Source organism: Cervus elaphus, chromosome 20, assembly GCF_910594005.1.
Source record: "Cervus elaphus chromosome 20, mCerEla1.1, whole genome shotgun sequence".
Lineage (NCBI taxonomy): Eukaryota > Metazoa > Chordata > Mammalia > Artiodactyla > Cervidae > Cervus > Cervus elaphus.
In genome coordinates, this window is record NC_057834.1 from 81992566 (window position 1) to 82006014 (window position 13449).

The following is a 13449-nucleotide window of genomic DNA, read 5'->3' on the forward strand; positions in this document are numbered from 1 at the left end:
TGTTCTCTATAACCACGAGTCTGTTTCTTTTTTGTTATATTCACTGCGCTGTCGTAGATTCCATGTAAGCATGCTGTGTTAAGTCACTTCAGGGGTGTTCTACTTTGTGTGACCCCATGGACTGCAGCCCTCCAGGCTCCTCTGCCCATGAGGATTCTCCAGGCAAGAATACTGGAGTGGGTTGCCATGCTCTCCTCCAGGGGATCTTCCCAGCCAAGGGATCTAACTCATGTCTCCTGTGTCTCCTGCATTGCGGGCAGATTCCTTACCTGCTGAACCATTGAAGAAGCCCTTTTGTATCACAGTTTTTTTTTTTTTTTTCTGGATACACACCCAGGAGTAGAATGGCTAGACCATGTGGCAGCCTTGCTTTTAGTTTTTTGAGGAACGCCCATACTGTTTTTCATGGTGGCTGCACCAGTTTAGATTCCTGCCAACTGTGTGTGAGGGTTCCCTTTTCTCCACGCCCCCTCCAGCATTTGTTGTTTGTAGACTGTTTGAGGTTAGCCATTCTGACTGGTATGAGGTGATACTTCATTTTGGTTCTGATTTGTATTTCTCTAATAATTTGTGATATTGAGCATCTTTTCTTGTGCCTGTATCTGTATGCCTTCTTTGGAAAAATGTCTATTTAGGTCCTTTGCCCATTTTTGATTGGGTTGTTTGTTTTTTTAATGTGGCCTAAGGCTGCATACTCTCTGCTGACCCTAGTGGGCAATAAAACTCCATCGGCCGTCCTAGAGCTTCAGGCTAGTCTAATGTTCCCATGAGCCACCCTGACTTTAGCTTCTTCTCATACCAGGTTTTGAGCTTCCTCTTTTTTTCTAGCACCGTGTTGTTTCCTTTATTTATTTATTTTTTTTAAAAATTGTCTCTAGTTTTACATTTCTGAGGTTCATCCACATTAAGGTTTATAGCTCTAGTTTATTCATTTTATCTCCTGTATAGAACTCAACCCTGTGGAGTTATGTCTATTTATTTGTTCATTCTCATTTTGGTGGATACTTAGATTATTTTCAAATTTTTGCTGTTACAAGTGATGTTGCAATGATTTTTTAAATACATACCTCCTACGGGACAAATGAGTTTCTCTAGGCTCTATTGTATGAGTGAAACTGGGGCTCACAGAGCACATGTATGGGCAATTTTACTAGATTTTTCTGGGTTTGCTTTCCAAAATGGTTGACTAGTTCATATCTCCAATGGCAGTGTAAGAGAATTTTGATTGCTCCACATCTTTGCTACAATTATATGTTAAGCTTTCTAGTTTTTGCCCAACTGATATGCATGTGATAGTCTTACTGTGGTTTTAGCCATTACATTCTTAACACTTTATGACGGTATGCCTGCTACATGTATCTTTTCCTGCATAAGAAATTACCCCAAAATTTAGCCTCTTAAAGCAACCCGCTTATTAAGTACAGATGTTTCATGGGTCACAAATTCAAACAGATAAGAGCAGAAATGGTTTGTCTAGCCATTAAGATGTCTGGGGCATTAACTGGGAATATTATACAGCTGGAAGCATCTCCAGAGAGGGGCTGGTGCCACCTGAAAGCGTCTTTACTGGGAAGGGACACAGACCTCGCTTCTCAATGGAAAGAATGTCAAAGAGTTTGTGACCATGTTTAGAACAGCTGTTACCCAACACAGGTGCTGTTTGGTCATTTTCTCCAAAATAACAGTCAGTTAACAGGGTGTAGTTTGTTTAAATAATACTTTATGTGTTATTGTTAAATTTCATGTTTTTAGAAAGATATTAATAGAAATATATCATAGAAAGATATTAATGTTTCCAAAAAGTTTATTGAAGGATAAAAATAGTGATGAAAATAACAACATAAGTACTTTACTTTGTATTACTTTTAATATCTTAAATGGTGAAGTAGATTTCAGTGAGAATATTAATTGTGAATCTGTGTATTGGAACAAGTAGATCTTTGAGTTTGATGGTTTCCTAAATTATAATTGTGGCAAAGCTGTGGGACAATCAAAATGAGAAGAGGGAAGACTCATATATCTCTGAAAATAGAATTTTGTGGGATTGGTCAGTCCTTTGCCCCTAGCCAGTGATGTTGTTTACTAGGATAATTTCTTAAGTGGTATGGTACCAGTGAAGTTTTTATACCTCTCATTCTGGTAGACCTATAAAGTTTTTCCACAATGCACAATAATTATTTTCCATACAAATTTTTTGTTTTTTGTTGGTGAAGGTGTAGAACAGATTTTAGTGAATATCAGCTTTTTTTCCCTTTCTGACCCACACATCTTTCTTCTGAGATCTACACCTCCCCCAACCCATGTAATTCTAGTGAGGCTGTTGTCCTGTATATCCCCTTACTTGGGCACAGAGGTAGGTTCTGACCCAGGCAGGATCACTAGTCCCATTCAGGTATTGACATAATTCACGAGAGACCTTCTCCTTCATCAAGGACTATGAACTCTTCTGAAAGCACAAGCCTAGAGTGCTGGTGGTTTTATTTTCTGCTGCATGGAAAGTGTCTCCTGAAACTGAAGTCAATTCTGAGGGAAGCAGGGTTAAGACGTGGAGTGAGAGAGAGGCGAGTTGCAATGATATATAGTTTGATCTTATATTGTGACAAAAACCCACCCTTGGACTTCCTGGTTCTGTGAGTCCACTGCTTCCCTTTTCTGTTGAAGCTACTTTGCATTGAGTGGTCTGTCACGTGCTGAGAGAGCCTTGACTAGTATCAATTCCCAAAGTATAAAAGCAAGATTCAGTCTTCCCCCTTATAGCAAAAATTGTACTAAGCATACTAAATTAAGAATTGTGCAAAATCAGCCCCAAATAAATGACAAGTATGTATGGAGGGAAAGCAAGAGAAAAAAATTGGTGACATACTATCTAGAACAATGTAGGTAAAGCCACTGACAAGAGATTTTACATTGGGCTTTCGGTGTTGAATTGTATGGGAAGGAAAAAGGTTCAGCAACCTTTTCATTTATCCCAGAGAAGAAAACTTTTATTTGGTTAGTGAATGTTTTCTTAGCCACAGTATAGATAGAAATGAGGTTATCTGCAGATCAGTAAGTGACAAAGAAGAACATTGCTACTTGAATGAAAAAGGCTTTTTTCCTAGATGCTGGTAACCATGTTTATTCATGGAGAATGTTCTGCACTTGACTATGTGTTTCTTGACTTTGACAGTTATTGCAGAAAATAGTGAAAAATTTAATAACGGAGCTTGCGGTCACTAAGTATGAGTTTTTAGCATACTGTATGAAGAAACGGGCATCAAAGACAAGAGTTTTTTCTCCACATGACAATGATGTTGGCTGTTAAAAGGAAGGGTGCTCCTTGGCTTGGGAAATGAGGAATGAGATGAAGACATTTCTTCATGACAATGATACTGCTGGTGATGCCATTTCAGTGACATCAGATGGCTTACTCAAAAGTATTATTTTCAGTCCTGAAAGGAATGGATCAGGATTTCTCAAGAAAGCTGAACTCTGATGGAACTGGCTTAATTGCTAGGAGTTAGTGTCATAATATTTGAATTTTTAAAATGGATAAAGATATTAATGCTCTGACATGGGGCATGCTATTTTTGAAGAATTACTCCATCATTATAAAGAATGCAAGCAATTCAGTGAAGTGCAAAGGAGAAGTTATAAAATCACCCCAGATTCCACACCATTAGTACCATGCTAGGCTTTCCTCTATGTGCGAACAGAAATAGAAGCCTAGAGACACAGTGAGGTACTAACTAGATAGCACTTATTTAATAAAAATTATATCATACTTTTTAATAGAACATCTCCAATTTAATTTTACTTATATTATAAAATCCAATTTAGTAGAAGAAACTGAAATGAAAATAAATGTTATTGGATTCAACACAAGAAGTTGAAGTAAAAATGAAAGCTGCTGATAAATGTTCTTTCCCCACAAAATAATTATGAAATTATAAAAAGAATCATTGAGAAGTTAGAGTCATTATCTTATATTACCACATGCACTAGTTTTAGACAATTAGTTGACTTCCTGCCGTAAAAGATAAGGAAATGACCAGTCTTACTTCCTTTTCCTACCTTCCAATTTTGTTAGCTATCTTTTTCTAATTTTGCTAAGGTTTAAAGCATTTACATCTGGTTCTGTAACTTTAATTCCCATTCTTGTGTGTGTGGTTAGTATGACAAATGGATTCAGTGTTCACCATGGGTTTTGTATCTCTGCTTCCTCATTACTGAGTTCTTTTTCAAAGACCTAGTTGGATGTGAAGGGGCCATAGGTTTTCTTTTAATTACTCAAAGAGACTTACCTTGTGCCTTTAAATTAAATGCAAATTGATTGGGTGTACTACTCTTGGCTCACATTGTCTTTCACTTAGAACTTCATACCATTGCTGTCTTTTGGCACCAAGTAATACTAAGGAGACATCTGAGATAGCCAGATTCTGCCATCACCTTGAGGGTCTTAATTTTATGCATAAAAATTTTAATCCTTGTAGTTCAAAACCTTCACTGGACTATGGTTTGGTGTTGAAAGCTGTGTGTCAATTTTTCCTGGAAAGATATATATTTTTTTTTAATTTTTTTATTAGTTGGAGGCTAATTACTTCACAACATTTCAGTGGGTTTTGTCATACATTGATATGAATCAGCCATAGATTTACACTTATTCCCCATCCCGATCCCCCCTCCCATCTCCCTCTCCACCCGATTCCTCTGGGTCTTCCCAGTGCACCAGGCCGGAGCACTTGTCTCATGCATCCCACCTGGGCTGGTGATCTGTTTCACCATAGATAGTATACATGCTGTTCTTTTGAAACATCCCACCCTCACCTTCTCCCACAGAGCTCAAAAGTCTGTTCTGTATTTCTGTGTCTCTTTTTCTGTTTTGCATATAGGGTTATCGTTACCATCTTTCTAAATTCCATATATATGTGTTAGTATGCTGTAATGTTCTTTATCTTTCTGGCTTACTTCACTCTGTATAAGGGGCTCCAGTTTCATCCATCTCATTAGGACTGGTTCAAATGAATTCTTTTTGACGGAAAGATATTTTTTTAACACACTATTTCATCTATAGTTTCTTAATTCAAGGATGCCAATTGTGGATTATCTTTGTTCACAGTGTCCATGACCACCTGTGAATTTTAATATCATTTACATTTAGTATCATTATCTCACTGTAATAAAATCTTACCTATTAGTACATCTGTGGCTTTATCTCCCACTTACCACTGTGTATTTTCATCTTTTCTGTCTGTGGAGATGTTTGAGTGCAATCTATTAATGTATCTTCAAAGATATTTGAAAATGTATTCTATCATTTATATGTGGAAAGTAAGCAAGCAATTATTTATAAGCTGGAAAAGGCAAGGAAACCTAGAGCCTCTAGAAAGGAATACAAGCTTGCCAATGTTTTGATTTTTCATCTAGAGACTCACTTCATATGTCAGCTGTAAGATAATAAATTTGTGTTGTTTTAAATCATGAATTTTGTGGTAATTTGTTACAGGAGCCAAGGACAAACTAACATGTTAAAGTAATCACTGGTTGTAAGTATTACTACCCCATCAATAATCAGACAATGAACCAACTGGGTTTCTCTCACCAGCTCTTTATCCCCATCCCACTTTCCTTTTGGCTGTTGCATTAACATCAACATTAAGAGATAAGCAAAGAGGAGAGTGAAAAAGTTGACTTAAAACTCAACACTCAGAAAACTAAGATCATGGCACCTGGTCCTATCACTTGATGAGATGGGAAACAATGGAAACAGTGACAGACTTTATTTTCTTGGCCTCCAAAATCACTGTGGATAGTGACTGCAGCCATGAACTTAAAAGACGCTTGCTCCTTGGAAGAAAAGCTATGACAAACCTGGATAGTGTATGAAAAAGCAGAGACATTACTTTGATGACATAGGTCCGTCTAGTCAAAGCTATGGTTTTTCCAGTCATGTATGGATGTGAGTTGGACTATAAAGAAAGCTTTGCACTGAAAAATTGATGCTTTTGAACTGTGGTGTTGGAAAAGACTCTTGAGAGTCCCTTGGACTGCAAGGAGATCCAACGAGTCCATCCTAAAGGAAATCAGTCCTGAATATTCATTGAAAGGACTGATGCTGAAGCTGAAACTCCAATACTTTAGTCACCTAATGCGAAGAACTGACTCAGAAAAGACCCTGATGCTGGGAAAGATTGAAGGTGGGAGAAGGGGACGACAGAGGATGAGAGGGTTGGATGGCATCACAAACTCAATGGACAGAAGTTTGAGTAAACTCCGGGAGTTGGTGATGGACAGGGAGGCCTGGCATGCTGCAGTCCTGGGGTTGCAGAGTCAGATATGACTGAGCGACTGAACTGAAATACTCTAAACTCAATGAGTCTGGTGTGTTCAACTTTATGTTGTATCATCAAGAGGATAGTTTGATGCCAAGGGTAAGTCAGACCAGGAGTTAGTCATGGTTTCAGTCACAACCCTCACTCTCACTACCTACTGTTTCCTGCTAATATCCTAGGGAAGAATAGAAACAAGCAGCAGGTGAACTGAGGTCTGTGACCAGTGTTTGTTTTTTTCTTTTTCTTTTTGGTGTATGGTGAGTCTTGATGTTATTTAGTCACTCAGCTGTGTCTGACTCCTTGCGACCCCATGGACTGTAGCCTGCCAGGCTCCTCTGTCCATGGGATTCTCCAGGCTAGAATACTGGAGTGGGTTGCCATTTCCTTCTCCACAGGATCTTCCCAACCCAGAAATTGAACTTGCTTCGTGGCGTCTCCTGCATTGCAGATGGCTTCTTTACCACTGAGCCATGGGGGAAGCCAGTATTAGCCAAGTATAAAGCATTATGAAGGGAGATGACTGGAAGCCATTCACCATGGGAGTACACTCATTGGGTGTACTCATTTGTTAGGACTGCTTTTACAAAGTACTACAGACTGGGTGGTTAAACAACAGAAATTTATTGCCTCACATTCTTGGAGGCCAGAAGTCCAAGACCAAGGTGCAGCAGGGTTGGCTTCTTCTGAGGCCTTTCTCTCTGACTTGTAGATGGTCCTCTTCCTCTTATGTTCTCACATGGTCTTCCCTCAGTTGGTGTGTTCTCTCTGTCCTAACCTCCTCTCATAAAGACACAGTCTTATTGGATTAGGGTCCAACCATATGACCTAATTTTACCTTAATTATCCCTATAAAGGGCGTACCTTCAAATACGATATTCTGAGGTACTGTGGGTTAGGACTTCAACATAGAATTCTGGTAGGACACAATTCAGCCCTTATCAGAAGGCATATAGAAAATGTTCAGCAAAGCTAAACTGAAAGTATTTAACTTCACATCCAATATTTGTAAGAGAAAAGTTGAGGGAATTTCAAATGATGATAGTTCTGGAGTGAAGATATGCTCAGATCTTTAGAACTAGTTACATACAGAAATGAGGAAACTAGAATTTACACAAGCTTAACAATGATAAAATGAAGAAGTCACTGGTTATAAAATGCATCAATGTTTATAAACTTTTGTAGTAACAAAACAAAAAATGATAAGTTATTAATTACCTAAAAAGGTATTTCTTGAGGTAAATGACAACTATAGTAATACACATTAATCAACCTGGCTAAAACCAGAAGAGGTAATGGTGAAGCTCAAAAACACCTCTAAAGAAAAAAAAAAAAATTCATAGTTCACTATTACAAAGTAAGGATGAGGGCTCTTCTAGTGTTAATCTTTAAAACATGAATATTTTCAAACATTATTTTATAAGTAATTTAGACTAATAGTATCAGGAAAAAGTAGAAACACTTTAGAGACTATGGAATAAATCTAGCAGTTTCTCAGTAAACACCCAGTTAGAATAGGCTAGTAGCCATTTGACCCTCTATTGCTCTGTTCTCACCCAAATACATAAGAACTAGGAATCCATAAGCATCTGAAGTATACACAGAAAATAAATCAGGAAATAAGGGTACTAAATAGAATCCAAGACTCAAATTGTTTTATCCTTTCAAGATACTTTAATTTTGCAGTTATTAATTAAAAAACACAGTTGTTTTCAGCATTTCCTAGCTACAGGAGTGCATAGGAAATTCCATTCTAAATAAAGAAGTAATTAATGAAATAACAACACACCTTAACATTTTACATTGATAGGTTACAGTTTACAAGGTGCTTTCACATACATTATTTCATTTGATTCTTCAACAAGCAGAAAAAACAGTAGGAAAGAAAAATGATTTTTTTAGGTTTACAATGAGTATTTTCAGGCCAATGGGCACTCACCACAGGAACGTATCAGAACAAGACAGCAATGCCCACAAGCCACAATATCATTTTGGTAGGCTGACAGTTTGATATCAATTGGATATTTAGCATCAGTGAAGGAGGAAGGAATCAGAACAGAGATGAGGTTCTCATGATATTCAAAGAACTGTAAGAACACTGTAAGAATTAAGGAGAAGAGAGATGCCCTAGAATATCGCCTTACTGAGACTTATTTCAAAGCATGTTATCCCCTCAGAATGTCAAATAAAAAGAGTCTCATCACAACATGGGGAAGTTAGAAGGGACCTTAGAAACTGCCTAATGGAACTCGTCCATTTCACAGATATGAGAAGTGAGGCCAAGATCACTGCTGATAGTGACAGACAAGGCTTGACACTCAGGTGCCTTGACTTCAGTCTATGGCTCCTTTCCCGACAATGTCATCTCCTTATTATTTCTTCTGTTTCAAATAACGTAATCTGAGATTAAATACTGATTCATTCCACTTATTTCTTATTCAAGTTTTTTTATCTTATTTTTGGCTAAATTGCGGCTGAAACTGGGAGTTTTATATAATTCCAAGATATTCTATTCAGTGTATTTGAGTGGTTGGAAATAGACTCCCTTGATGGATTGGGACAAAGCTTGCTGATGTCCTTCAAATGGGAAGTTAAACGGAATGACTAAATAGCCCTCGAAGCCAATGCATGCCTATGGGTCATCCACCCAGGCAGATTTTATAGCAAATTGTGCCAGGCAGTAGTAATTTCATGATTTTCTTTTTTCTTTTTATTTTTTAGAATTCATAGAAATCTTTTTAATTACTGAAAACTAAAAATGTAGTAATCAAATTGTCACCCCTATGATTTACCTAAATTATTATGTACTAATTTTACAATAATATACAACATAGGTACCATAGCATTTATAGCATACATATTGAATACATGATCAGCATGTTCTTGGGTCTAAATGAAATACAAAAAACCTAAAATATTTTATACAAATGATGTTTCAGATTTATTAACATGATATACTGTTACATAAAATTTGCTACAGCAAAGTATTTCATATTTTCCTTGCACATTTTAAATATAAGTGGACCAACAAATCAGTATCAGCCTTAAGTGACATGACCATGCAGAAACACTTGACAACCAAAAGATGCACAGACTGACGCAGAGAACATCTCAGAGAGATTTCTTCAGCATCTTCAAAGGTCTCACAAAGGTGTGGTACACAGGAAAATAAGTAGAATCAGTGACCTACCTGCACCGATAATGAAGCTGAGTGTTTATATACATTAAGATCAGTTTGATTAAACACAACTCATCTTATATGCATGTAAATTGATCATAAAAATGAACACAGTTTATTTTCAACAATTTTGGTGTGTTGTTTTAAGATAGGTCACTGACACACAGAAATAAAACCAGACAAGAAATTTAAAAGCAAAGAAAAAAAATATTAAAAAATTGAGTCAAGCCATGGATTCTCAACAAACAGTGAACGAAATGGACAAAAGTGTTTGAAATTTCCACGTGATAGCAATGTTATTAAGTCAGCTGGCAAAAAAAAAAAGTATATTAAAAAAACAAGTACTAAAATTGTATTTGCATGATCATAATTCCATTTACTGAAAGAAGCTAGAAATGATGACATATCTAAAAATACCACACCTCAAAATTAAAATACAGTTGTGGCAGTTTTATAAACTTTGTCCCCTTTCCTCATTGCTGAGGTGCAGGACGGAAGCTGAAGTTGCAGCAGTGCCTCCATCTCAGGCTGACACATACAGTTTACCAGCATAATCACCTGGCAACAACTTTTGTTCTTAACTGTGACAAAACAAAGCAAAGCAAACAAACCAAATACCTCTACACAAAAGCGCCTCTACGTCGTTTACAAGAGTCAAGCCATTTTTTTGACTTAGATGAGTATTTGTTCACATCAATGTTCTTTTTAGTTCATTTCTCTTCCTTTAAAAAGTTTATAATGGGGACTTTTTGAGAAACTTAAAAATTTGTCTTTTTCATTAGTCATGTTCTATTAAAATACTGTCTAAAATCCTTATGGAAAGTTAAAGTTTATAAATCTTAGAACTCTACTCTTGATACCTACATAAATGCTGGTACCAAGTGAGAGAATCTGGATGATTACGATCCATGTTATTAGCTTTTCCTGCAAATGAGACACAATTGTCACACTGCACAGGTTGGTCACTTATTTACTCAAGGGGAGGATGACAGAAAAGGCAGTGAAGTGAGACAGAGCTTCTGATCTGTATGAACCCAGCTAGCTGCTGGGTCTAGCTACTCTGCATTAGTGAGTTCTAGGAAAGTTAATGTTTTATTTGTGTAAATATCCTCGGTGAAAAGACATTCTAGCTTTAAAAACTGTCCAGCGTTTTGGCAACAACTGAGTATGAGCTATTCAAAGTAAAAATAATTATTAGAAAGCATATCCTCAAGCAACTGACCAACACAAATATTGGTTAAGAGTTACTAAAAGCAACATTTATCCTTCCCTTCCAAAGTCACATAGCCATAACACTGCCCATTTGAAACACCAAGAAAATAAAATGAGCACTATTTGCAGAAAAATTAATGGAAATGAAACAGGACGGAATGGATGTGGAAGAAGAGAAGAATGACGAACCAAAGGGAAGCGGGAGGTTGTCTAGTTCTGTGTTACGGCACAGACAATGCTTGCTTAGCGGTGCCTTGTTACAGAGGTGGATGCAGAGTGCACACATGGATGACGGGAACAGAGACCTCACTCAGTCGCTGGAATGAAGGAACTCAGTAACTGCTTTGACAAGGACGGTCTCGGCTCTGCCTTATCTCTTAACAGAGTGCAAAGACTGAGTGTGAGCTCCCATGTCATCTTGTTGCTCTAAAATTCACAAAATTCTTTCCCACATTTTTCTGTTATAGAGACACGGATATCTTCTTCTTCATAGTCATCAAAGTTGCTGGTATCTCCAGAGCCTCTGAACTTTGGTATGAATGGAGCTTCAACCTGTAATTGAGAAACAGAGAAAACAAGAGTGATATTATGATTTATTTTAAGAAATATATATTTGGTCTTAGTGTCAGTTCCTGGTACAAAGCTCCTAAAGCCTTTGGATCTCTTGAGTTGAGCATGGCAAATGTGTCTTTTGTTATGTTAATGAGGTGTCTTTGGGAAAGCCCATAGGTAACTTAAGCAGGGTGGCTGGTTGCCAGGGTACCCAACACTGTGATTAGAAGGTTGGAAACTTCAGTTCACTACCTGACCTGGGGAAGAAGCACATCAAGGCTGTATGTTGTCACCCTGCTTATTTAACTTATGCAGAGTACATCATGCAAAATGCCAGGCTGGATGAAGCATAAGCTGGAATCAAGATTGCTGGGAGAAATATCAACAACTTCAGATATGCAGATGACACCACCCTTATGGAAGAAAATGAAGAGGAACTAAGAAGCCTCTTGATGAAGATGAAAGAGCAGAGTGAAAAAGCTGGCTTAAAACTCAACATTCAGGAAACTAAGACCATGGCATCTGGTCCCATCACTTCATGGCAAGTAGACGGGGAAACAATGGAAACAGTGACAGACTTTATTTTCTTGGGCTTCAAAATCACTGTGGATGCTGACCGCAGCCATGAAATTAAAAGATGCTTGCTCCCTGGAAGAAAAGCTATGACAAACCTGGATAGCATATGAAAAAGCAGAGACATTACTTTGATGACATAGGTCTGTCTAGTCAAAGCTATGGTTTTTTCAGTAGTCATGTATTGATGTGAGAGCTGGACTATAAAGAAGGCTGAGTGCTTGAAGAACTGATGCTTTCAAACTGTGGTGCTGGAGAAGGCTCTTGAGAGTCCCTTGGACAGCAAGGAGATCAAACCAGTTAATCCTAGAGGAAATCAACCCTGAATATTCATTGGAAGGACTGATGCTGATTGCAGTCCTTGGGGTTGTAAAGAGTCGGACACGACTGGGCGACTAATACCACAATCTGATCTCAGAGGGAAGAGGGGCTGGAGACTGAGTTCAATCAGACTCCCCTGGTGGCTCAGTGCTCAACAATTTGTCTGCCAATACATGAGACACAGGAGACACCGGTTCGATCCCTGGGTTGAAAGGATCCACTGGAGGAGGAAATGGCAACCCCTTCCAGTGTTCTTGCCTGGGAAATCTCATGGACAGAGGAGTCTGGAGGGTTATAGTCTTTGGGGTCGCCAAGAGTCAGACATGACTGAGCAACTGAACACTCACACCAAATGGCAGTAATTGAGTCAATCATGCCTATATAATGAGGCCTTCATGAAACCCCAAAAGGAAAGAGTTTGGGTTTTGGAGAGCTGGGGTGGTGAATCAGTGGGGATTTGGGGAGAATGGCATGCCTGGAGAGAGGAGGAAACTAGGACCCCCTTTCTATACACCTTGCCCTAGGCCTCTCTTCCATCTGGCTATTCTTGAGTTACACCATTTATAATAAACTGGTCAATCCAGTAAGCAACTTTCCTCAGTTCTGTGAGCCAGTTTAGCAAGTTAATCGAACCCCAGGGTTTTGGGGGAATCTTGATCTATAGCTTGTTAGTCAGAAGCACAAACTGGACTTGCAGTTGGTATCTCCAGACAGGAAGTGTCAGAAGTGAGTTAATTGCTCGGTTGCATGGAAAAAGAGGAAAAAGAAATGCCTGAGAATTTCCAAACACTAAGGAAAATAAATTCTTATTATTACTAATGCAGTGGCAATCTTTAAATGCCTTTAAGTCCCTAAATGATAACAACATTAAAAGAAGAAACAAACTATAGGTTTGCTATTAATCTCAACATCTTCATTCAAAGTATGGTACAGGCCAACAAACGAGATTTCACTGCTGCCATCAAAATGCTGGTAATTAACGTTACAAAAGATGAGATGGTTGGATGGCATCACCGACTTGATGGACGTGAGTTTGAGCAAGCTCTGGGAGTTGGTGATGGACAGGGAGGCTTGGCATGTTGCAGTTTATGGGGTTGCAAAGAGTTGGACACGATTGAGCAACTGAACTGAACTGAAAGTTACAGAACTCCAGCTTTCCTTTATCAGTTTATTTCTGAAGTCTATTTTTCTGTCCTCCTTTCCTTAATTCCTTCCTCTCTAGGTTATTTTTTTTTTATTCCCAAGATTATTTTGTTTGAAATATCTGGCTATCAAGACTTTCTGGGAAATTTGAAAAAAAAAGTC

General features: G+C 38.1%; 1 protein-coding gene across 7 annotated transcripts in view; it reads right to left on the reverse strand.

The window, feature by feature from the left end:
- Positions 1-7962: 7962 nt before the first annotated feature.
- The window catches only part of PRKACB (protein kinase cAMP-activated catalytic subunit beta), a 154200-nt gene continuing 148713 nt past the window's right edge, over positions 7963-13449 (reverse strand). For all 7 annotated transcript variants that reach the window (XM_043875892.1, XM_043875889.1, XM_043875896.1 and 4 more), the window contains one exon: positions 7963-11250. In XM_043875892.1, the coding sequence (XP_043731827.1) occupies positions 11125-11250 (126 nt within the window). In that variant the 3' untranslated portion in view covers positions 7963-11124. The remainder of the gene's footprint in view (positions 11251-13449) is intronic.